Below are 26919 nucleotides of genomic sequence, written 5' to 3'. Positions count from 1 at the left end.
CACTTCTCTGCCCAACTCTCCAGTCTATCTATATTCTCCTGTATTCTTTGACAGTTCCCTATGCTTTCTGCTACTCCACCAATCTTTGTGTCATCTGCAAACTTGCTGATCATACCAACAGTCCTCTTCCAGATAATTTATGTCTATCACAAACAAGAGTGGCCCCAGCAGTGATCCCTGTGGAACACCAATGGTCACCTTTCTCCATTTTGAGAAACTCCCTTCAACTACTACTCTGTGTCTCCTGTTGCTGAACCAGTTCTTCATCCACCTAGCTAGAACACCCTGCACACCATGTGACTTCCCTTGCATTCTACAGCAGCACAGAGACACCCAGCTCAGGGGACACTCTTGCTAGGTTAGATTCAGCGGTACAATCTGGTGAACATACCACTGGCACAAGTCTACAGCTGGTGGACGCACCATGGCTCTGACACTGAAAGAGTACTGCTGAAGACCAGGGACTTACTTAGCCGAGTACAGAAGACGTGCTTTGTACTTGTCCCCAGAACTTGCATGCACAGGAACATGTTACAAGTGTATCTTTCACAATAGATTTCCTTGATGGTGGCTCTGCTACACGAGTGCATGGTCCTCATGGAAAGGGTGGCAGATGTCATGGAGGGACGTTGGAAATGTGATAGGTCGAAGGAGGTCAAGGTGAGGGTGATAGGCCGGAGTAGGGGTGGGGGCGGAGAGGTCAGGAAGAAGATTGCAGGTTAGGAAGGCGGTGCTGAGTTCGAGGGATTTGACTGAGACAAGGTGGGGGGAGGGGAAATAAGGAAACTGGAGAAATCTGAGTTCATCCCTTGTGGTTGGAGATAGTAAAATCCCCTCCCCCAAGTCCCTCCTCCCTACCTTTTATCTTAGCCCGCTTGGCACACTTTCCTCATTCCAGAAGAAGGGCTCATGCCCGAAACGTCGATTCTCCTGCTCCTTGGATGCTGCCTGACCTGCTGCGCTTTTCCAGCAACACATTTTCAGCTCTGATCTCCAGCATCTGCAGTCCTCACTTTCTCCTTTTCTGAGTTAGCCATCTTTCATATTCCTAATACTTGCCCAATCAGAGAGACAGCAACTTCAGACAGTGGGCAGGCGCACCCGGAGTTGGCTGCTGCTGGGACAGATCAGGAACTGTTGAATAGGGCTTAGTCACAATGTGGCCATTCATGTTTGAAGCTTCTCTATTAAGCTATCTGCTTCCATACACAGTGTGCAGCATGACGGCGACATCGTGTTAATATTGCTGGATTTGTAATCCCAAAACCATGCTAATGTTTTGTGGATATGATTTCCAATCCTATCTTGGCAGCTGGTAGAATTTAAATTCAATTAATAAATCTGGAATACAAGGCTCACCTTCATTATGAAGATTATCATTGATTGTTATAAAACTCCATCTGGTTTATTAAAGGCCTTTAGGGAAGAACATTTGATGTCCTTACCTGGTCTGGCCTAACAGAAAAGAAGGTTTAGGGGTGATTTGATAGAGGTGTACAAGATGATTAGGGGGTTAGATAGGGTTGACAGTGAGAACCTTTTTCCACGTATGGAGTCAGCTATTACAAGGGGGCATAGCTTTAAATTAAGGGGGGGTAGATATAGGACTGATGTTAGGGGTAGGTTCTTCACTCAGCGAGTCGTAAGTTCATGGAATGCCCTGCCAGTAGCAGTGGTGGACTCTCCCTCTTTATGGGTATTTAAGCGGGCATTGGATAGGTATATGGAGGATAGTGGGTTAGTGTAGGTTAGGTGGGCTTTGATCGGCGCAACATCGAGGGCTGAAGGGCCTGTACTGCGCTGTATTCTTCTATGTTCTATGTTCTATGTTCTAAGTCACTTAGTTTAAGGGGAGTTAAGAATGGCCGTCAAATGTTGGTACCAACAGCATTCACATTACATGCAAGAATAAAGAGCATACACCAGTGGGCATTACTCTATTGCTGGCAAAATACCACAGAATCCATAACATTACTCCAATTTAGTTTCAATTGCCTCAAATACCTGCCTTGGAAACGTCCTTGTTGGCAGGGAATATATTACGGAGATATCCTGACAGGGCTTCCTCCTACTTTCCATGCCATAATCCCTAGCAACTTCTTCATGGGGCGGGGGAGTCCCAATTTCTTCCTAAAAATGCTATTAATAATGATAACTCAGCACTTTTGAAACAAAATGATGTACACAATACTCCTGAGAAGAGAGATGTTTTTAAATATTGTTTCTTACAGGAACAAACTGGATACAGATGAAGCACGCAAAACCAGAATGGAAAGTATGGCTTTTTAAAATAATTTTCTTGGTATAACCTTTATTTCATGAATTATGTTATAAAAATAATTTTAAAAAGACTTGAATGTCATTATTTCTTTTAAAGGTGTCAACCCTAGATACATCCTTCGCAACTGGATGGCAGAATCAGCAATCAAAAAGAGTGAGAGAAATGACTTTTCTGAGGTAACCTTGTTGCATGTGTGGTCTACTCAATTTGTTGAGTTTTGTCCCTTGAGCCCTAGTACTCTGTTTTCAAGGCAAATATTGTACATTGCGAATTTCCATATGCCAGTCTGGAGTTGGGACGTTATGGGACACAACTACAGTCTTATCACCATTTGTTCCCTCTCCCCAAAAAGATGTTGGTGTTTTTAAGAACTTATTTTTTCTGTTATTATTCTAATATGAATGTGTAGAATTGTTGTTATTATGCATGCACCATAAGTTTGATGTAAACTTTAGTTTGATTATGATGCTTTCAGAAAAGGAAGAGAACAGGTAACAACATGGTGTAGAAAGTGATAGTCAGCCACTGGTCAGAAGAAATTGCTGAACGGACCTTCTATCAGCAGCCATAATAATTATCAGTATCCTGATAAATATTAAGCAACACTTGCATCATAAAAGTACTTGGCAAGTACTGTCTCCAAAAAGAGAGAATATAATTATTTCCCTTAACCTTCACTGGCAACAGCCTGAGGATTACTATTGACCAGAATCTACACTGGTCTAACCACGTAAATACACTGCCTACAAGAGCAGGTCAGAGACTAACAACTTTGCAATGGGTAACTTGCCTTCTGACTCCCAAAACTTGTCCACCATGTACAAGGCACAAATCAGGTGTGTGATGAAAACTTAGTACTCTCCAGGACAAAGCAGGCTGTTTGATCACTACTCTCTTCACCACCACTAATATGCAATATACAAAGTACATTGCAGCAATTCTCCAAGGCTCCATTCAAAGTGCAAAACCTGTAACTTCTACTATGTAGAAAAACAGAGGCAGCAGATGCATGGAAGAACTATAATCTACAAGATCCCCTCAAGCTGCACACATCTTACCTTGGAACTATGTTGCTGTTCCTTCACTGCTGATGGGCCAAAATCCTTGAACTCCCTTCCCTACAACGCTGTGAGGTACCTATATTATATGGGCTGCAATAGTTCAAGCATGTGGCTCACAGCAACCTTTTCAAGAGCAATAATAGTTGAGCAGCATACGTTGATGCTTTCATTCTATAAAAGAATAAAGGTTGCTTCTTCCTTGAACTTGGATCCTACCTTTCCTTGTAACCTGGTATCATCTTTCTTTTGTTGCTTACATGATTGAATGCAATCCCAATTGAAACAAGTGAAAAAGTGTTCTAGATCCTAAAAATTGAGAGCTGGTTAGCTAAATGGCTAAAATGTCAGGCAGATCAATGCCACTAATATGGGTTCAATCCTTATTCTGACTGATGGAAACTTGTGGCCTGCCTCCTTGCCCTACCCCTGGTAAAATCAATTGTGGCACTTTGCTAAGTTTCAACAAATAATCATCAATAATAACTTTTGGGCAGAGAACTCAAAAAGAAGAATGAATTCAAAGAGGTTGGCCAAAAGCACAGTTCTTGTTTGACAGCAATTTGCAGTCTTCTAACCATTCCTAGTCCTTTTAAGTCCTACTTGAATGGTGAAGAGGCAATGTTTTTGATCTGAGCTTCCGGAATTTAATGACCTTTCCTTCCAAATCTCTAAATTGGAGAAATCAAATGCCAACTTTAATGTAAAATTAGTATTGAAGAATTGATGTCAGATTAAAATAATGAAACATAATCTGTTCAAAGAATAACTTGATTCCATTCTGTATTCATATAAAGTCCAAAAATGAATTAAAAAGTTGCAATACCACTGCAAATTTGAAAAATTATTTCTTTGCTTGGTCTTAATGACAGGTTCGCTTTCTGAAGAAAATTTTACGTCATCCTTTTAACAAGCAGACAGAGGCTGAGGATGCGGGATATTCTTCCCGTCCTCCTTCATGGGCTACAGAACTTCGTGTCAGCTGTTCCTCTTAACGATGAAAGTAAATTACAGGAGGACCAGAAATTGCATACAGCCCAGCCTCTGGATTTTAATCGTTTGGCCAAGTAATACCACATTCCTCATGTGATCTGTTATTGCAAGATTTAAAAGTGTTGTTAAATAAACCCGACTGTCTTTGTAATGCTTACTATCAATAAAGTTGATTAATTTTAAACTCTTGCCGTTGGTATGTCATAAGCTATAAAGTATGGTTGGTTCTGGTTATTACCAATCGCCCAGACTAGTCAAAGAATCTATGCACGCAGTTTTCATCGTAAGTACTGAGTTATTTTGCATGAGAACATTGTGGTGCCATCTGTCTCCGTTGGACCTACGGAGCATTAGAATTAGCTTTATTGTCACATGTACTCAAATGAGTACAGTGAAAAGTTTAGAAGTCGCCACTTAAAGCATCATCTGAGGTACGAAGGTATTTTGGTGCAAATTCTTAGGGAAAAAAACGAGCAAAGAAAGGAAATAAAATGTCTAGCATTACAGATCATTAAAAAAATCAGAAAATAAAGAAATAAGGAACTTGGAATAACAGCCTTCCAACCCAATCCACGCCACCATCTAGCCTCTAGTCTGTGCTGGACCTTAACTCGAGACTGCATTGTTATTCACCTTGAGGCCAGGAGATCACTCTAGAATCAGCTCGAGGCTGGAAGTCCAGGCTGAGCCAAAAGACAGTCATGCCCAGTCGCTGAGAAATATTCACGCCTGGCCACAGAGAGACCGTCATTCTGGGGCTGGGAGTGAGCCATGCCAGGCTGAGAGACTACCATGCTGAGCAGAGAGATCACCACGTTGGGACCACACTGAAGCCTGGAGTCCGAACACGCACTGAGGCCTGGAATCCAAGCGTGCACGCATTGAGGCTGTTGAGGCCAGGAGTCAGCACGTGAGTGTTGAGGCCAGGAGTCTGAGTGCACGCGCACTGACGCTAGGAGTCCAAGCACCTGCTGAGGCTGGCAGTTCAGGTTATTGCCAAGAAGAAAGAAGAAAAAAGTACACGAGAAGAAAAAAGGAATGGACAGAGCGGATGAGCTGTGGCTAAGGACTCCTACTCTGCTGCCATTTTGGAGACTTAAAGTAAAGCATCCATCCTCTGCCATATTTAAGAACAGTAGCATTTGCACTACTGCCTCAAAGAACTTATTTGACAGATTCTGACAGATTCTGATTTTGTTTTCTATGAAGGTTTGTGATCCTGCTTTACAAAAAAAATGTCTAGACTATGCCTAACCTGTTAAGATGCTGTGTGTATTTAAATTCTGCAACGACATGCCAGTTGCTGTAGGAAGCTAGCTTCCACCCCAAGCATATTAATATAGCCATCCCCTATGGACAAGCCCTGCGCATACACAGGATCTGTTTAGATGAGGAGGAATGCGACGGACACCTGAAGGTGCTCAACGGTGCCCTCATAAGAACAGGATACGATGCTCAACTCATTGATCGCCAGTTCTAATGTGCCACAGTGAAAAACCGTAATACCGTAATGACCTCCTCAGGAGACAGACACGGAATGCAACTAATAGGATATAGGAAGTAAAAGGGGGGTGAGGAGTTGCAATGCTGATCAGAGATGATATCACAGCTGTGCTAAAGGAGGGCATTATGGTGGGCTTGAGTAGTGAGGTACTATGGGTGGAGCTGAGAAATAAAAAGGGTGCTGTTACATTGTTGGGGCTGTATTACAGGCCCCACAACAGTGAGCGTGAGGTAGGAGAAAAAATAGGTAAACAGATTATGGAAAGATGTAGAGGCAAAGGGTGGTGGTGATGGGAGATTTTAATTTCCCCAACATTGACTGGAATACACTTAGTGTCAGAGGTCTGGATGGGGCAGAATTTGTAAGAAGTGTCCAGGAGAGTTTTCTAGAGCAGTATGTCAATAGTCCAATGAGGGAAGGGCCATATTGGACCTGGTGTTGGGGAACGAGCCAGGCCAGGTGGTAGAAGTTGCAGTGGGGGATTTCTTTGGAACAGTGACCATAAGTTTTAGAATACTTGTAGACAAAGGTGAGAGTGGTCCTAAGGGAAGATTACTAAACTAGGCCAAGACCAATTATATCAAAATTAGGCAGAAGCTGGGAAATATAGAATGGACTCAGCTATTTGAAGGGAAGTCCACCTTTGATATGTGGGAGGCTTTCAAAGATAGGTTAAAGATAATGCAGGATAGGCATGTCCTGTTGAAAGCAGAGGATAGGAAAGACAAGATTCATGAACCGTGGATGATGGAAGAAATTGTACAACTAGCCAAGAGGAAAAGGGAAGCATACATAAGGTCCAGGCAGCAAAGAACAGAACGGGCCCTGGAGGAATATCAGGAGAGTAGGACCAGTCTTAAACGAGGAATGAATCGAGCTAAACGGAGTCATGAAGTAGCTTTAGCAAGTAGAATTAAGGAGAATCCCAAAGCCTTTTATGCTTATATAAGAAGCAAGCGAGTAATTAGAGAAAGGATAGTCCACTAAAGGATAAGGAAGGAAGGCTTTGTGTCAAACCTGAGAAAATGGGTGAGATTCTGAATGATTACTTTGCATCAGTGTTCACTGAGGAGAGGGACATGATGAATGTTGAGATTAGAGATAGAAGTTTGATTACTCTGGATCACGTTGACATAAGCAGGGAAGATGTGTTGGGTAGGCTAGAGGTTATTAAGGTGGACAAATCCCCAGGACCGGATGGGATCTATCCCAGGTTGCCGAGAGATGCAAGAGAGGAAATAGCTGGGGCCCTGACAGGTATCTTTGTAGCATCCTTAAACACAGATGAGGTGCCAGAGGACTGGAGGGTTACACATGTCCCCCGTACAAGAAGGGTAGTAGGGATATTCCGCATAACTAGAGACCAGTAAGCCTGATGTCAGTTGTGGGAAAGTTGCTGGAGAAGGTACTGAGCGAAAAAGTGAGGACTGCAGATGCTGGAGTACCAGAGTTGAAAAATGTGCTGCTGGAAAAACACAGCAGGCCAGACAGCATCCGAGGAGCAGGAGAATTCACGCTTCGGGCATAAGCCCTTCTTCAGGAATGAAGGTACTAAGGGATAAAAACTATTTATATTTGGAAAAGAATGGGCTTATCAGTGAAAGGCAACATGGTTTTGCAACGGGAGATCATGCCTTACCACCTTAATAGAGGTCTTTGTGGAAGTGACCAAGTTGATAGATGAAGGGAGGGCTGTAGATGTCATATACATGGACTTTAGTAAGGCATTTGATAAGGTTCCCCATGGTAGACTAATAGAGAAAGTGAAGTCACATGGTGTGCAGGGTGTTCTAGCTAGGTGTATAAAGAACTGGTTGAGCAACAGGAAACAGAGAGTAGAAGCTGAAGGGAGTTTCTCAAAATGAAGAAAGGTGACCAGTGGTATTCAACAGGGATCAGTGCTGGGACCACTCTTGTATGTGATATATGATCTGGAAGAGGGCACTGTTGGTATGATCAGCAAGTTTGCAGATGACAAGATTGGTGGAGTAGCAGAAAGCTTAGGGGACTGCCAAAGAATACAGGAGAATATAGATAAACTGGAGAGTTGGGCGGAGAAGTGGCAGATGGAGTTCAATCCAGGCAAATGTGAGGTGATACATTTTGGTAAGTCTAATTCTAGAGCGAATTATACAGCCTTGGGAAAATTTGATGAGCAGAGAGATCTGGGAGTGCAGGTCCATTGTACCCTGAAGGTTGCTGCACAGGAGGATAGAGTGGTCAAGAAGGTATATAATATGCTTGCCTTCATTGGACAGGGTATTGCGTATAAGAGCTGGCAAGTCATGTTAAAATTGTACAAGACATTGATTCAGCCACATTTAGAATACCGTGTACAGTTCTGGCCGCCACATTACCAAAAGGACGTGGATGCTCCGGAGAGGGTGCAGAGAAGGTTTACAAGGATGTTGCCTGGTATGGAAGGTGCTAGCTATGAAGAGAGGTTGAATAGGTTAGGATTATTTTCATTAGAAAAAAGGAGATTGAGGAGGGACCTGATAGGTCTACAAAATCATGAAGGGCATAGACAGAATAGATAGAGATAAGCTTTTCTCAAGGTGAAGGATTCAATAAGAAGAGGTCACGCTTTCAAGGTGAGAGGTGAAAAGTTTCAGGGGGTTAGACGTGGCAAGTACACAGAGGGTGATAGGTGCCTGGAACGTGTTGCCAGCAGAGGTAGTATTCAGGCACGATAGATTCATTTAAGATGCATCTGGACAGATACATGAGTAGGTGGAGAGCAAAGGGATACAGATGCTTAGCAATTGGGCAACAGGTTTAGACAGTGGATTTGGATTGGTTCAGGCTTGGAGGGCCGAAGGGCCTATTCCTGGGCTGTAAATTTTCTTTGTTCTTCGGGAAGTGGTAGATGGAGTTTAGATAAATGTGAGGTGCTGCATTTTGGGAAAGCAAATCTTAGCAGGACTTATACACTTAATGGTTAAGTCCTAGGGAGTGTTTCTGCACAAAGACACCTTGGAGTGCAGGTTCATAGCTCCTTGAAGGCTGAGTCACAAGTAGACAGGATAATGAAGAAGGCGTTTGGTATGCTTTATTGGTCAGATTATTGAGTACAGGAGTTGGGAGGTCATGTTGCAGCTGTACAGAACATTGCTTAGGCCATTTTTGGAATATTGCATGCAATTCTGGTGTCCTTACTATTGGAAGGATGTTGTGAAATATGAAAGGTTCAGAAAAGATTTGCAAGGATGTTGCCAGGGTTGGAGGATTTGAGCTATAAGTAGAGGTTGAATAGGCCTGGAGTGTTGCTGAGGGGTGACCTTATGAAGGTTTATAAAATCATGAGGGGCATGGATAGGATAAATAGACAAAGTCTCTTCCCTGGGGTGGGGGAGTCCAGAACTAGAGGACATAGGTTAAGGGTGAGAAGGGAAAGATATAAAAGAGACCTAAGGAGCAACTTTTTCAAACAGAGGGCGGTACGTGTATGGAATGAGCTGCCAGAGGAAGTGGTGGAGGCTTATATGATTGCAACATTTAAAAGGCATCTGGATTGGTATATAAATTGGAAGGGTTTGGAGGACTACGGGCCAGGTGATGGCAGGTGAAACTAGATTGGGTTGTGATATCTGATCAGCATGGATGAGTTGGACCGAAGGGTCTGTTTCCATGCTGTACATCTCGATGACTCTTTGACTCTATAAGTCTCCTGGCCCTGAAGGAACGCATCCCAGAAATAGTGGGGGGAATAGTGAATGCGCTCATGGTAATTTACAAAATTCATTGGTATCAGGCAGATTGAAAAAACAGCAAATGTGACACCATTGTTTAAAAAAGGAGGTAGTCAAAAGGCAGGTAACTATAAGCCTATTAGGCTAAGTTATGTAGTGAATCTATTTTTTTATTTCAAAAATATGCTTTATTCATAAAATAATTTGATGGTCTGTACAGTTGGACATGCCATACATATGTAAACATTCCATTTCTTTGCATACCGAAACAGTGTAATCATTCCTATTTACAGGTCTGTGCGATTATATTTTTATTCTGGATTAGTGGTGCTGGAAGAGCACAGCAGTTCAGGCAGCATCCAAGTAGCTTCGAAATCGACGTTTCGGGCAAAAGCCCTTCATCAGGAAGGGCTTCCTGATGAAGGGCTTTTGCCCGAAACGTCGATTTCGAAGCTACTTGGATGCTGCCTGAACTGCTGTGCTCTTCCAGCACCACTAATCTCGAATCTAGTTTCCAGCATCTGCAGTCATTGTTTTTACCGATTATATTTTTAGCTGAGGCTAAATGACTGCGCGGGCCCCCTGTTCTTCTTTAGGCAGACAGACGTTACTCGGTGGTCTTTCCCCACCTATTAGGTTAAGTTATGTAGTGAATCTATCATAAAGGAAGAAATAGCAAGACATCTGTAGAGGAATTGTCCCATTGGCCTGATGCAGCGTGGGTCCGTGAAAGGCAGGTCACTTTTAACTAATTTACTGGAATTCTTTGAGGACACGATGAGTGTGATGGACAAGGGGAATCAGTGAATATGGTGGATGTGGATTTCCAGATTCAACAAAAATCCCACAGAAATGTCTATTGCATAACACAGGTACACAGTATTTTGGGTAAAGTATTAGCAGAGATAGAAGATTGGTTAAATAACAGAAAGCAATGGATGGAGAGAAATGAGTATTTTTCTGGTTGGCAGTCAGTGGCTCGTGGTTTGCCACTAGTAGCATTGGGACCGCAATTGTTTACAATTTACTTGGATGATTTGGAGTTGGGGACCAAGTGTCAAGTGTCAACGTTCGCAGCTGACATTAAGATGAATGGTGTTCTAAGAACAAAGTGTGCTGAGGACTCTGAAAGTCTGCAGATGGCTGTAGATAGATTAAGTATAGGCAAGGGTCTGGCAGATTGAGTACAATGTTGGTAAATTAGAGGATATCCACTTTGGTTGGACTAACAGCAAAATGCTATTATTTAAATGGTGAAAAATTGTAGCATGCTGCTGTACAGAGGGACTTGGTTTTCCTTGTGCATTAATTCACAAAAAGTTGGTTTGCAGGTGACAGGAAATTAAGAAGACAAATGGAACATTGTCCTTCATTACCAGAGGGGTGGAGTTTAAAAACAGGGAGGTTGAGGATCCAAGATGGCGGCGATCTAGGAAGATTGCATTGCAGAGCTCCGCATCACGGCACAAACGGGACGAAATTTCAACCTGTCCAGTCCGGACCATTGCAATATCCTGGGAGTCCAAAAAGATCATGGAGACCCAAGAAACTTTTAAAAGTTAACTTACCTGCGTTTCCACCTGTCCAGAAATGCCGAAAAAGGGAGGAGGAGCATCTGAGGCTAGGTTTGCAGCTCAGTCTGCAGGATCCTTGGATTCGATTACTTTCCAGGCCCTGTAAACAAGCTCGCGAAACCTGGGGAAACAGATAGAAGAGAAGCTGACTCCAATCTCTATCATGCTGCAGAAGCATGACCAGCAGCTGGAAGATGTGAAAAAGAGGACGAATGAGGTTGAGCATAGCATCATAGTGCTGGAATCTGATGCCGGTTCAGCCAAGGGTGGAATCCAAGCTGTGGAGACGCAGGTCCATAATTTGCATTACCAAGTGGATGATTTGGAGAACAGGGGTAGGAGAAAAAGCATTCAGATAATCGGTCTGCCTGAAGATAAGGAAGGAGAACGCCCTGCGGAATTTATTGAGGACTGGCAGCCAACATTTCTTAACTTGGAGGCTGGCATGGGAGGATTGAAGATCAAGAGGGTTCACCGGGTCATGGCACGGAGATCGGGTCTGCGTCAACGTCCTCATCCTCTTCTGGTGCAGTTCCATCACTATAGGGATAAAGAGTGAACCATGGAAGGTTCCAGAATCTATGGGAAGGATCCGAAGGCCCTAACTTACAATGAGTCTAAGATCATATTCTTCCAGAACTTCTCAGCAGCGGTGATCCAGAAAAGAAAATCTTATGACTGTGTCAAGAGAAGACTGAGGTTGCTTGACACTCAGTACTCTCTGAGGAATCTGGCGGTGCTTTGGAATACCTTAGATGGATCCATACATCTCTTTGACACGTCAGAGAAGGCAAAAGACTTGGTGGACAAATTAATCTAATCTGAACAATTTAGTATGTACAAATAGTAGTGTTGTTTGGGTATGTTTGTCGTTTTGTAAAAGAAAAAGAGGAAGTCTGGTTGGAGCTTTGTTTTTCTATTTTTCTTCCTATTGATAATAATTTGGTTTAAACTATGTTTAGCAGTGGTTGAGATGTATATTTTCAATTTCTAAGTTAAGATATACCAAAGGATGGATGTGGTATTTATCCCCTTTTCTTTAAAAGCTTTTTTATTTTATTCATTTTGGTATTCTATGGTGTGTTTCTTTTCTGCTTGTGTTCGCAGTGCTGCTCTAGCTGGGAGAAGTGAAGATGGCTAGTTGCCCCCTCTGGGCAGGGGATGAGTTCCCCTATTCAGCGCCATTGGGACTTTATATGGTGGTTTGGTTTTTTTTGGTTTTTGTTTTTAATTTTTAATAGTTTTGTAGGTTTGTTGAACGTAGTGGTTTTAGTTTATGTCGCTTTTATGTTCAGTGGATCATGTGACACTAAGGCTCAGCGATTTGTGGTTCAAGTTCCTCCTCTCTGGAATTTAAATGTTATTGCAGAAGGTTATGGCTAATGACTTGATTAAATGGTGTACCTGCAATATCAAGGGAAGTCACTCGCCAATTAAAAGGAAGAAGGTACTCTTGAGTCTTAGAAGGGAGAAGGTGTTTTGTTACAGGAGACACACTTGGATGACAGGGAGCATTTGAAATTACAGCAGAATGGCTTTGACCTAGTTTATTTTTCATTAATAATACCAGAAGTAAGGGAGTAACTCTATTGGTTAGGAAGAATCTCCCATTTAAGTTACTAGAGTGTGTTAAAGGCACACATGGGAGGTTTGTAATTCTTACAGCTTTGATAAACGGGGAAGAATATGGTGTTTTAAATGTTTATTGCCCTCCAGCTCATCCCCTTAAATTTTTGGTAGATACGTTTTCTAAACTGATAAGTATCGAGTGCCGGCACATCATTATTGGGGGAGATTTTAACTGTCTCATGGATCCTACAGTAGAAAGTTGCCCAAAGGTCCCTTGATACCCTCTGGACAAACTAAGCAATCAGTGGATCTGTGTGTGGAGTTAGGGTTGGTGGACATCTGGAGGGTGTCTTCACACTACAGGCTGGGATTTTATGTTTTTCTCCAATCCACACAGATGTTACACCAGGATTGATTTTTTTTTTGACTCCTGTGGCAACCCTGGACTTGGTGGCATCTTGTACAATTGGTAATATTACCATCTCTGATCATGGTCCAGTGTACCTGTTGGTTAAGGTTAAGGACGTTACAGTGGGTTTGAGGCACTGGCAAATGGATCCCTTTATCCTCAGGGATAATAAGTTTGTGGAGTATTTCTCTAGGGAATTTTGGGCATTCCTAGACATTAACTCAGGTTTGGTTGCTAGTCCATCCGTCCTTTGGGAAACTGCCAAAGCCTGTGCCAAAGGGTTAGTTATTTCCTACTCCACCAGTAGGAAGCGGCAGAAGGGTGAGCAGTAACATCTCCTTGAAGCACGGTTGAAGGCAGCCGTAAAGGCATACTCTGACAGACCCTCGTTGGTCAAGGTACAGAGGATTACGACACTGCAGTCTGCATTAAATTCCGTGCTCATGCAGACGGCAAAAAAGGAGTTTGCTTTTGCAAAGCAAAGGTTATATGAGCATGGCGACAGGCCAGGCAAATACTTAGCATATCTTGCTCGGAAAAGGAGTGCCCCACAGATCATTACGGCGATCAGGGAATGGTCTGGAAACCTAACATGTGACTCCAAACAGATTAATGTGGCGTTCCAGAGATTTTATTCTACGTTATACCAATCTGAGGATTGTGAGGAGGGGCAGGCCAAAATGGAATTTTTTTTTTAAGGATCTAAAGCTCCTGGGCATGACCCCGAACAAGAGTCCTTTCTCAATGCCCCCATAGAGCCAGAATTGCAGGAAGCTGTGAGGCAGCTTCAGAGTGGAAAGGCGCCCAGTCCTGACAGACCTCCCAGCGAATTCTATAATTTATTAATTATAGGAATTTATAAATATACTGTCAGGTCTGATGCTCAATATGTTTAATGATTCATACAGTCATGATTGTCTCCAGCCATCTTTGAGAGAGGCCAATATTTTCTTATTCTTCAAAAAGGAAAGGTCCCGGAAAACTGTGCTTCATACAGGCCCATTTCACTATTAAATGTGGACTTTAAAATCCTCTCTAAGACTCTCACCTTAAGGCTGGAGACTGTGTTACCTTCTATTGTTAAAGAGGATCAGACAGGCTTCATAAAGGGCCGGAGGTCCTCCAATAGTATTAGGAGGCTGCTTAATGTAATTCAAGCATGTCAACAACAGTCAATACAGGGATTGTTGATTTCTCTAAGTGCAGAGAAAGCATTTGACCGAGTTGAGTGGCCGTACCTTTTCTATACTCTGGAGTGGTTTGGTTTAGGCAAAGTCTTTATACGATGAGTAAAGATTCTCTACAATAGCCCTCTTGCGGTGGTCATCACCAGTGAGGTACGATCAAGCAATTTTAATATTTTTCGGGGCAGTCGGCAGGGCTGTCCCCTTTCACCATTGCTTTTTACGTTGGTGATTGAACCATTGGCGGAGGCCTTTTGTGGAGATCCCAATATATCAGCTCCAGAAGTGGGGTCAAAATTACATAAGATTTCGGTTGTATGTGGATGATGTCCTAATTTTTTTTGTCAAATCCAGCAGTTTCAGTGCCTCGCCTGATACAATGCATCTCCTCCGTGTTTGTCGCTTTTTCGCGGTACAAGATTAATTTTGCAAAATCAGAGGCTATACCTATGGGTGGTCTTACGAAGGAGCTGGGTCTTGAAGGCGAACACAGATTCCCATTTAAGTGGTCACAGTAGGGTTTGTGTATTTGGTCATATTCATTACTCCAGTTCTGGTTCTGCTGTTCAATTCCAATTTTGTTCAATTATTTGACAAAATTAAACAAGACCTTCAAAGATGGAAGGCACTTCTGGTCTCGTGGTTGGGTCAGATAGCACTTACTAAGATGAATATTCTCCCCCATTTGCTATACACTATATGGATCCTCCCCCTGATTTTCAATAAGCAAATATTCAAGCTGGATTAGTGGTGCTGGAAGAACACAGCAGTTCAGGCAGCATCCAAGTAGCTTCGAAATTGACGTTTCGGGCAAAAGCCCTTCATCAGGAATAAAGGCAGTGAGCCTGAAGCGTGGAGAGATAAGCAAGAGGAGGGTGGGGGTGGGGAGAAAGTAGCATAGAGTACAATGGGTGAGTGGGGGAGGGGATGAAGGTGATAGATCAAGGAGGAGAGGGTGGAATGGATAGGTGGAAAAGAAGATAGGCAGGTAGGACAAGTCCGGACAAGTCATGGTGACTATTACTGAGCTGGAAGTTTAGAACTAGGGTGAGGTAGGGGAAGGGGAAATGAGGAAACTGTTGAAGTCCACATTGATGCCTTGGGGTTGAAGTGTTCCGAGGCGGAAGATGAGGCGTTCTTCCTCCAGGCGTCTGGTGGTGAGGGAGCGGCGGTGAAGGAGGCCCAGAACCTCCATGTCCTCGGCAGAGTGGGAGGGGGAGTTGAAATGTTGGGCCACGGGGCGGTGTGGTTGATTGGTGCGGGTGCCCCGGAGGTGTTCCCTAAAGCGCTCTGCTAGGAGGCGCCCAGTCTCCCCAATGTAGAGGAGACCACATCGGGAGTAACGGATACAATAAATGATATTAGTGGATGTGCAAGTAAAACTTTGATGGATGTGGAAGGCTCCTTTAGGGCCTTGGATAGAGGTGAGGGAGAGGTGTGGGTGCAGGTTTTACAGTTCCTGCGGTGGCAGGGGAAAGTGCCAAGACTGGAGGGTGGGTTGTTTGGGGGCGTGGACCTGACCAGGTAGTCGCGGAGGGAACGGTCTTTGTGGAAGGCGGAAAGGGGTGGGGAGGGAAATATATCCCTGGTAGTGGGGTCTGTTTGGAGGTGGCGGAAATGTCGGCGGATGATTTGGTTTATGCGAAGGTTGGTAGGGTGGAAGGTGAGCACCAGGGGTGTTCTGTCCTTGTTACGGTTGGAGGGGTGGTGTCTGAGGGCGGAGGTGCGGGATGTAGACGAGATGTGTTGGAGGGCATCTTTAACCACGTGGGAAGGGAAATTGCAGTCTCTAAAGAAGGAGGCCATCTGGTGTGTTCTGTGGTGGAACTGGTCCTCCTGGGAGCAGATACGGCGGAAGCGGAGGAATTGGGAATACGGGATGGCATTTTTGCAAGAGGTAGGGTGGGAAGAGGTGTAATCCAGGCAGCTGTGGGAGTCGGTGGGTTTGTAAAAAATGTCAGTGTCAAGTCGGTCATCATAAATGGAGATGGAGAGGTCCAGGAAGGCGAGGGAGGTGTCAGAGATGGTCCAGGTAAATTTAAGGTCAGGGTGGAATGTGTTGGTGAAGTTGATGAATTGCTCAACCTCCTCGCGGGAGCACGAGGTGGCGCCAATGCTGTCATCAATGTAGCAGAGGAAGAGGTGGGGAGTGGTGCCGGTGTAATTAAGGAAGATCAACTGCTCTACGTAGCCAACAAAGAGACAGGCATAACTGGGGCCCATACGTGTGCCCATGGCTACCCCTTTGGTCTGGAGGAAGTGGGAGGATTCAAAGGAGAAATTGTTAAGGGTGAGGACCAGTTTGGCCAAACGAATGAGAGTGTCGATGGAAGGGTACTGTTGGGGACGTCTGGAGAGGAGAATATGGAGGGCTTGGAGGCCTTGGTCATGGCAGATGGAGGTGTAGAGGGATTGGATATCCATGGTGAAGATGAGGTGTTGGGGGCCAGGGAAACGGAAGTCTTGGAGGAGGTGGTGGGCATCGGTGGTGTCTCGAACGTGGGGAGTTCCTGGACTAGGGGGGTTAGGACAGTGTTGAGGTAGGTAGAGATGAGTTCAGGGGGACAGGAGCATGCTGAGACAATGGGTCGGCCAGGGTGGTCAGGCTTGTGAATCTTGGGAAGGAGGTAGAACCGGGCATTGCGGGGTTCCCGGACTATGAAGTTGGAAGCTGTGGGTGGGAGATATCCTGAGGTGATGAGGTTCTGTATGGTCTGGGAGATGATGGTTTGGTGATGGGGGGTGGGGTCATGGTCGAGGGGGCAGTAGGAAGAGGTGTCCTCGAGTTGACGTTTGGCTTCAGCGGTGTAGAGGTCAGTGCGCCAGACTACCACTGCGCCCCCTTTATCCGCTGGCTTGATGGTGAGGTTGGGATTGGAGCAGAGGGATTAGAGGGCTGCGCGTTGTGAGGGTGAGAGGTTGGAGTGTGGGAGGGAGGTAGACAGGTTGAGGCGGTTAATGTCCTGGCGGCAGTTGGAAATGAAGAGGTCGAGGCCAGCACGGGGTGTCCAGGTGGATGCAGTGTGTTGGAGGTGGGCGAAGGGGTCCTCGGAAGGTGGGCGGGAGTCCTTATTTGTGAAAGTAAGCTCGGAGGCGGAGGCGACGGAAGAATTGTTCGACATCACGGCGTGTATTAAATTCATTGATGCGTGTATGGAGGGGGATGAAGGTGTGTCCTTTGCTGAGGACTGATCGTTTGTCCTCAGTGAGGGGTAGGTCTGGGGGGATGGTGAAAACTCGGCAGGGCTGGGAGCTGGGATCTGGTGTGGGTGTAGAGCTGGGAGTGGGGGTGGAACCTGTAACTGGAGTGGGTGTGATGGTGGGAGGAATGGGGATGGAGTCATGCGCAGGGGTAATGTTCCCCTTGGGGTTCTGGGGGGTGGGGATAGTGACAGTGGGGGGCATGTCAGCAGAATGCAGGTGAGTGGCACTGGTGGGGGCGGAAGTGGTGGTGACCATGGCAGCAGGGGTGGCGGGAGTCACTGAGCATGTGGCATCGGCGATGATGTGAAGGGCAGAAGTGATGTCAGGTGTGATGCATGAGGAATTGTGAGGGGTGGAAGTGGTTGTAGGAGTGGCCATGATGGGGGCAGAAGTGACATCATCAATCAGCGTGGGGGTGGTAGCTGCATCAGCCGCATAGCTAATGGTGGAATAGGTTCCAAGGCCAGGAGAATGTTCTGGAATGTTTGAGGAGTGCTGGTTATGGAGGTGGGTGGATACTCCCCCACTCCAACCTCTCACCCTCACAACGCGCAGCCCTCCAATCCCTCTGCTCCAATCCCAACCTCACCATCAAGCCAGCGGATAAAGGGGGCACAGTGGTAGTCTGGCGCACTGACCTCTACACCGCTGAAGCCAAACGTCAACTCGAGGACACCTCTTCCTACTGCCCCCTCGACCATGACCCCACCCCCCATCACCAAACCATCATCTCCCAGACCATACAGAACGTCATCACCTCAGGAGATCTCCCACCCACAGCTTCCAACTTCATAGTCCAGGAACCCCGCACTGCCCGGTTCTACCTCCTTCCCAAGATCCACAAGCCTGACCACCCTGGCCAACCCATTGTCTCAGTATGCTCCTGCCCCAATGAACTCATCTCTACCTACCTCAACACTGTCCTATCCCCCCTAGTCCAGGAACTCCCCACATACGTTCGAGACACCACCCACGCCCTCTACCTCCTCCAAGACTTCAGTATCCCCGACCCCCAAAGCCTTATCTTCACCATGGATATCCAATCCCTCTACACCTCCGTCCGCCATGACCAAGGCCTCCAAGCCCTCCATTTTTTCCTCTCCAGACGTCCCCAACAATACCCTTCCACCGACACTCTCATTCGTTTGGCCAAACTGGTCCTCACCCTTAACAATTTCTCCTTTGAATCCTCCCACTTCCTCCAGACCAAAGGGGTAGCCATGGGCACATTTATGGGCCCCAGTTATGCCTGTCTCTTTGTTGGCTACGTAGAGCAGTTGATCTTCCTTAATTACACCGGCACCACTCCCCACCTCTTCCTCCGCTACATTGATGACAGCATTGGCGCCACCTCGTACTCCCGCGAGGAGGTTGAGCAATTCATCGACTTCACCAACACATTCCACCCTGACCTTAAATTTACCTGGACCATCTCTGACACCTCCCTCGCCTTCCTGGACCTCTCCATCTCCATTAATGACGACCGACTTGACTCTGACATTTTTTACAAACCCACCGACTCCCACAGCTGCCTGGATTACACCTCTTCCCACCCTACCTCTTGCAAAAATGCCATCCCGTATTCCCAATTCCTCCGCCTCCGCCGGATCTGCTCCCAGGAGGACCAGTTCCACCACAGAACACACCAGATGGCCTCCTTCTTTAGAGACTGCAATTTCCCTTCCCACGTGGTTAAAGATGCCCTCCAACGCATCTCGTCTACATCCTGCACCTCCGCCCTCAGACACCACCCCTCCAACCGTAACAAGGACAGAACACCCCTGGTGCTCACCTTCCACCCTACCAACCTTCGCATAAACCAAATCATCCGCCGACATTTCTGCCACCTCCAAACAGACCCCACTGCCAGGGATATATTTCCCTCCCCACCCCTTTCTGCCTTCCACAAAGACCGTTCCCTCCGCGACTACCTGGTCAGGTCCACGCCCCCAAACAACCCACCCTCCAATCCTGGCACTTTCTCCTGCCACCGCAGGAACTGTAAAACCTGCGCCCACACCTCCTCCCTCACCTCTATCCAAGGCCCTAAAGGAGCCTTCCACATCCATCAAAGTTTTACTTGCACATCCACTAATATCATTTATTGTATCCGTTGCTCCCGATGTGGTCTCCTCTACATTGGGGAGACTGGGCGCCTCCTAGCAGAGCGCTTTAGGGAACACCTCCGGGGCACCCGCACCAATCAACCACACCGCCCCGTGGCCCAACATTTCAACTCCCCCTCCCACTCTGCCGAGGACATGGAGGTCCTGGGCCTCCTTCACCGCCGCTCCCTCACCACCAGACGCCTGGAGGAAGAACGCCTCATCTTCCGCCTCGGAACACTTCAACCCCAAGGCATCAATGTGGACTTCAACAGTTTCCTCATTTCCCCTTCCCCCACCTCACCCTAGTTCTAAACTTCCAGCTCAGTAATAGTCACCATGACTTGTCCGGACTTGTCCTACCTGCCTATCTTCTTTTCCACCTATCCACTCCACCCTCTCTTCCTTGGCCTATCACCTTCATCCCCTCCCCCACTCACCCATTGTACTCTATGCTACTTTCTCCCCACCCCCACCCTCCTCTAGCTTATCTCTCCACGCTTCAGGCTCACTGCCTTTATTCCTGATGAAGGGCTTTTGCCCGAAACGTCAATTTCGAAGCTACTTGGATGCTGCCTGAACTGCTGTGCTCTTCCAGCACCACTAATCCAGAATCTGGTGTCCAGCATCTGCAGTCATTGTTTTTACCGAAATATTCAAGCTGGTTTAGCTCCTTTATTTGGCATCATAGGCCCCTCATTAAATTTGCTAAACTGCAATTGCCTCACAGATTGGGGGAGTAGACCTTCCAGACATTAAAAACTACCAACTAAGCTCGCTTTTATCCAAAGTGAGTGGGCTTGTGGGGATCCTCTTTCAATATGGTTAGATATCGAAGCCTCCCAGACAAGGTGCCCCCTTACCAGTTTGCTGTTTTTGGACAAAATGAGGACTGTTACGGAATATTGCTGTAACCCACTAGTCATCAATACTATTAAAGCATGGAGGGCAATTCAGCAAAGGGAAGGTAATATTGGCAAAACATCTTCTTTTACACCTTTAGTGGGTATGCTGGGCTTTCAACCGGGGATGACAGATTCAGGCTTTAAGCGTTGGGCAGCTAAGGGTGTGTCTTGCTTGGGCTATTTATTTGAGGGAGACATAATGATGTTCTTTGATCAGTTAGTACGGAAATACGAACTATCTAATAGGGACCTCTTTCGTTTTTTTCAAGTTAGGGATTTTATTCAAAAAAAGACTACACTTTTGACTGGTCTCTACAAATCCAACATAGAGAAGGAGGTGCTCAGTGCAAAGAGTACACTTTCTGTCAGTACTTTATATCACCAGTTGAGGGGTGCCCTCTCAGATGAGTTTGAACGACTCTGCAGGGTGTGGGAGGGAGAGCTAGGTGTTGATGTTTACTCAGAGGCATGGGCAGATATTTGGGAAAATGCAAAGAAGATATCAATTTGTAATAGGAGCCATGCTTTACAGTTGAAGATTCTCCACAGAGTCCACTTGGCTCCGGACCGTTTGTCAAAATTTAAATCGGGGTATCTTCAACATGTCCCAAGTGTAAGGTCTATACGAGCACACTTACCCCTGTCTCTGGTCCTGTGGTAGGCTCCAAACGTATTGGAGTGCCATGGCGGGTGCAATGGAGAGGATTTTGGGTGTAAGGGTGGAGAAGGACCCGATTTCTCTTCTGGGCCTGTCCAGTGTGTTCCCTGCAGATGCTCATAAGAAAAACACTTTAATATCCTCACTTGCTGCGCAAGAAAGAATATCTTCCTAGGTTTGGTATCCAAAAACCCCTGGGCCTGTTGGGTTGGCAGAAAATTGTTATGGAGCATATTCCCTTGGATTTTTTCACAAGTATTATACACCACAAAACTGAAAATTTTTATAAATTTCTTCTTGGAATACTTGGACACAGATTTAACTGCCACACTAACAAGGGGTTTTAAATAGCCGGAACGTTTGTGTTTCCCCAGTCTATTATCTGGGGCGGAGGAACTGTGAACATATGAATGTCTTGTTTGGCTGAGCTGTGTTATTGCTATTTATTAGTTTGTTGTTGGTTATTATTTATTTCTTTAGTTAAATAGCAAGTTGGATTTTTTAAAATCTCTATTTTTCTATATATGTTTATACATTTGCACATGAGGGTGGGTTGGGTGATTTTACTTGAGTTGTTTTCTATACTGTTTTGTATTTGTGATATTAAAAAATCTATTTTTTAAATAAAAATATATTTTAAAAAATAGCAGGGAGGTTATGCTGAAGCAGTGTAGGGTGCTGGTGAGGCCACACCTGGAATACTGTGTATAGTTTTGGTTTCCTTACTTGTGAGATGATGTACTGGCACTGGAGAGGTGCAGAGGAGGTTCAGTAGGTTGATTCTGGAGTTGAGAGGATTGGCTTATGAGGAGAGATTGAGTAGACTGGGCCTGTACTTGTTGGAATTTAGAAGAATGAGGGGGGATCATATCGAGACATATAAAATTATGAAGGGAATAGATAAGATAGAAGCAGGGAGGTTCTTTCCATGGACAGATGAAACTAGAACTAGGGGTCATAGTCTCAAAGTAAGGGGGAGCAGATTTAGGACTCATTTGTGGAAGAACTTCTTCATCTGAAGGGTTGTGAATCTCTAGAATTCTCTGCCCAGTGAAGCAGTTGAGGCTGCCTTGTTAAATATTTTTAAGGCAAAGAAAGATAGATTTTTGAACAGTAAAGGAATTAGGGATTATAGGGAATGGACAGGCAAGTGGAACTGAGTCCACCAAAAGTACAACCATGATCTTATTGAATGGCGGAGCAAGCTTGAGGAGTCAGATGGCCTATTCCTGCTTCTATTTCTTATGTTCTTATGAAATCCTTTTTGTATGCTTGGTCTATCTGCACCATTGCATGCTGCCCTCGAAGTGGCTGTGGGGGATTAGAGACTGTCGTACATCTCCTGAAACGTGCTTTTGCAAGATAAGTCTGGAAAAAGATGCAGTGGTTATTATTGAGGTTCGTCTCGAGCAGCTCTGTGATGCAGTACTCTGTATTCTATGGTCTGTTCCCCAGGGTGTACGCTGAAACAAACATCAACTGTGCCTGGAGAACCATCAAATCGGTAAAGGATGCTCTGCACGAAACACATCAGCCTTCCAGAACAAGGAGTTTATCTTAACCGAGTGCTCAGACTGGCACATTCTAAGGTCCAAAACAATGTGCTGAAGGATGCACTAAAGCTTGGGGCAACTGCTTAGGGAAAGACGACAGTCTAAGGTCTTTCCGCAAAATTAAATGGGCGCCTGTTCTGTTATCGGACTTGCCTAATACCTCAAATATATATAATATAATCTTGCCCAAGTAAGTGATGCATTTGGTTTGTTTGTTGAATAGAGTCAAACTTCATTGCTTGTTTCCTCATATGATTCTATACAGAACTGAATTGTGTTTGTGACCGTGTATGGTTTTTAATGAATAAAGTAGATTTTTGATATTAAAATAAGGCGAGAAAAGGTGCCTTATGGCAGGCAGTCAAGAGACAGAGGTAAGTTCATTGGAGTTAATTGAAATTGGTTCATGCTCCACGACAGAAAAAGGATTTATCTATTTAACAGATCTCGGATAAGTGGTTAAGCAATTTTCTATTTTTCAATTTTTACATAGTATAAAATTTGATGGTAAAATTAATAAAATATATCAAAGGCAATGAAAGTGAAAAATGTTATTATATAATTAAAACATATTTAAGGATGGGATGATGTGACAAGGATGTGTGGTCTGGATATAATTATGAGCATAAGAGATAAGCAATAGTTTAGAAAACTGAATTTCAAAAATAATCTCTGGATTATTACCTAAACCATGTGTAAATTGGCATAAGTGGTGAGGGCAATGTACACTACAGCACAGGAAAATGCCCTTTGGCCTACCATGACCGCATCAGCACATGATGCCTTTCTAACCTAAAAAACTTCTGCTTCTACACTGCCCATATCCCTCTATTCCATGTCTGTTCATATATCTGTCAAGATGACTCTTAAAAGTTGCTGTTGTATCCACCTCCAACACCTTCTCTTACAGTGCATTCCAGGTACTCTGTGTTAAAACCGTGCCTCTCACATCTCTTATAAACCCATCGAAAGATGTGCAGGTCAGGTGAGTTGGCCATGCTAAATTGCCTATAATGTTCGGTGCATTAGTCAGGGGTAAATATCGGGTTGGGGAATGGGTCTGGGTGGGCTACTCTTTGGAGAGTTGGTGTGGACTTGTTGGGCTGAAGGGCCTGTTTCCATACTGTAGGGAATCTAATCATACCTTTTACCTTAAAACTATGTACTCTAGTAATTGACATTTCCACCCTGGGAAAAAAAACCTCCAACTATCCGTCCTATCCATGCCTCTTATAATTCTGTAAACTGCTATCAGGTCACTCCCTCATCCTTCAACATTCAAGTGAAAACAAACCACATTTGTCCAATCTGTCCCCATAAATAATATGCACTAAATCAGGCAAAATCCTGGTAAACTGTTTCTGTGCTCTCACCAAAGCCTTCACATCCTTCTGATAGTGTGGCGACTAGGACTATATGCAATATTTCAAATGTAGCCAAACTAAAGTTCTATCTAGTGCAACATGACTTGCTAACCTTTATAGTCTATGCCCAGACGAAGGCAAGCATGCCATATGTCTTCTTGACCACCTAATAATTGAGTTACCACTTTCAGGATACCATGGACCTGTACTCCTAGATCCACCCATATGTTGATGCTATTAAGGGTTCTGTTATTTACATTATACTTTCCCTCCATTGGGTCTCCCAAAATGCATCACCTCACATTTGTCCAGGTTAAACTCCCACTTGCCATTTAATCCCCCAAGCCCTAGTTTATCTACATCCTACTATATTTTCTGGCAATCCTCCTTACTATTTGTACCTCCCCCAATCTTTGTGTCACATGCAGACCTTCTAATGAGGCCACCTACATGATCCCTTCAGAATGCCATTTGCTACAGATCTCCAATCTGAAAAACACCCACTGCTACTCGCTATCTTCTATGACTAAACCAGTCTGTATCCATCTTACCAGATCACTATGGATCCCATGTGACTTCACCTTTGCCACTTACTGAAAAAGTTCAATCAAGTTGTGAAATACGATCTTCCTCACACAAAACTATGCTGCCTGTTGCTGATAAGACCACATTTTCCCAAATATGAGTAAATCCTATTCCTAAGCATCTTTTCCAATAATTTCCATATCACTAACGTAAGGTTCACCTGCCTGTAATTTCCTGGATTATCCCTGTTGCTCCTCTTAAACAAGGGAAGAATGTTGACTATTCTTCAGTCCTCTGGGACCTCTCCTGTGACTAAAGAAGATGCAAAGATTCATACAAAGCCCCAGCAATTCCCTCACTGCCTCCCTCAGCATTCTGGGACATATCCTTTAGGTAGTAGGGACTTAATGCTTTTTCAAAACACCCAACATCACCTACTTTTTATATCGACATTGAATATTAACATATCCTTTCCAAGACTCACCATCCACCATGTCCTCATTTGTGAATACAGATGCAAAGTACTTGTTAAGGACCTCACCAATTTCCTCCAGCTCCACAATTTCCTGGAGTTCTTTGAAATAGTCACCTGTCTTGTGCATAAGGGGCAGCCTGTAGATGCCCTGTGCTAAGATTTCCAGAAGGAATTTGATGAAGTGCCAAGTTATTGCAGAAAATAAAAGTTTGTGGTGTAAGAGATGACTTAGTAGCATAGATAGACAATTAATTGGCTAACAGGAAACAGTGCATACCTAGATCTTTGATGGAAAGGATGTAATGCTGGAGTCCTCCTGGGATTTGTGCTGGTCCTCAAATCTTCTATCTTTACCTTGTCAGGCCTGCGTGTGACTCCAGGCTCCAGTAATATAGTTGATGGTTAACTGCCCTCTGGGCAATTAGGGATGGATAATAATTGCTGGCTAAACTAGTGAAGCCCACATCCCGTGAATTAATAAAACAATTCATATCACTTATGTCAGTATCTTTGGACACTTAATAAGTTTAAGTACCGATAGTTTACTGAATATCTCCTAATCAATTTTTAATCATTGAAGTGTCTGAATACCTTCCTGCTTACAATGACATGCAACTTCTTCTGCTTTAGTAAACATAAATATAAATTATTCATTAAGTACCTCAGTCATGACTTCTGCCTCCATGTGATCCCTAATGATCACACTCTCATTTTACCACCCTTATATTATTTCTATCCCAATGGAAAGTGTTTGAATTTCCTTTTATGTTAGTTTCCATCCTTTTTTACTTTTCTTGTATACATCTTCGATTTCCATTCAAACCCTTTATATTCACCCTACTTGTCACTTGACGTGTTGTAAGCAGATTACTTTCTGCTTCATTATAAATTTTGTTATCCAGGGAGCTTTGCTAGCCAATCTTTGATTGGAATTTATCCAGACCAGATCCATGCTTCCCTCATTGAAGTTAGCTTTTCCCAAGTTGGTTATTATTACTCAGGACTGCCCCTTATCCTTTTGCATGGTTAACGTAACCCTTTTGGAGCTTCCTAAATTTTCACAGACAGAGACTTTATCCACTTGGCCAACTCACTCCCAAAACGCAGTCCAGCAATATTTCCTTCTTGTTGGAAACATGCTGTTGTTGGACATTCTTCTGAACACACTCTAGGGGATTTTTCCCACCCAATGCTTTATGCTACTACTTAGCCAGTCTGTAGTTCGATAATTAAATTTTGCATTACAATATCATCATAGATCTCAATTTTCCTTAAACTCTTTGCCATGGACTGCACTGAACTACGTTATTTTGTTTTGTTTTCTTTAACTCAAGCTGAAGAGATTCTGTTCTGATCCCTCCAGAACATCCTCTCCCTGCTGTTTTGCAATATTCTCCTCAATAACTGTTGCCATTCCTCATCATTTCGTTTTTCTCTCTCTTTTCCAAACCTCTTGTAAGAATTGTAAATTGTAAGAATATTTAATGCTCAGTTCTGCCTTTATTTTGAGCTAGGTTTCTTTTCTTGCCTCAACATCATATTTTCATATGGTTATCTGTGCCTGCAACTCAAATCATATTTACCACATTGGTATATTTATATCAATGTGTAGTACCCCTAATTTAGATTTTATTTCTTTCCCCCTTACATTGATCCTACATGATACCTTACTATTTCCTATTCAAATGCTGTCTGTCTTCCCAATATTTTGTGCACCTTGGTATTCCTCTGCAGTATCATATCCTGGTTTCCACATTTCTACCAAGTTAGTTTAACGCTCCAAATACCATATTAGCTACAACCATAAACTTGCTAAATTTAGATTATTTGGTTAATTTCAGAGCTGCATCAAATCAATGAACCACT

General features: G+C 44.3%; 1 protein-coding gene across 4 annotated transcripts in view; it reads left to right on the top strand.

Moving 5' to 3' along the window:
* Positions 1-4516, top strand: part of LOC140480721 (protein adenylyltransferase SelO-like) — a 103430-nt gene extending 98914 nt beyond the window's left edge. For 3 of the 4 annotated variants that reach the window (XM_072575992.1, XM_072575991.1, XM_072575989.1), the window contains 3 exons: positions 2232-2275; positions 2351-2457; positions 4212-4516. In XM_072575992.1, coding sequence (XP_072432093.1) covers positions 2232-2275; positions 2351-2457; positions 4212-4334 — 274 coding nt within the window. In that variant the 3' untranslated portion in view covers positions 4335-4516. The remainder of the gene's footprint in view (positions 1-2231; positions 2276-2350; positions 2458-4211) is intronic. The other variant, XM_072575990.1, reaches the window with a different exon arrangement.
* Positions 4517-26919: the final 22403 nt, after the last annotated feature.

Source organism: Chiloscyllium punctatum, chromosome 8, assembly GCF_047496795.1.
Source record: "Chiloscyllium punctatum isolate Juve2018m chromosome 8, sChiPun1.3, whole genome shotgun sequence".
NCBI lineage: Eukaryota > Metazoa > Chordata > Chondrichthyes > Orectolobiformes > Hemiscylliidae > Chiloscyllium > Chiloscyllium punctatum.
This window is presented reverse-complemented; position numbering and strand designations above follow the sequence as displayed.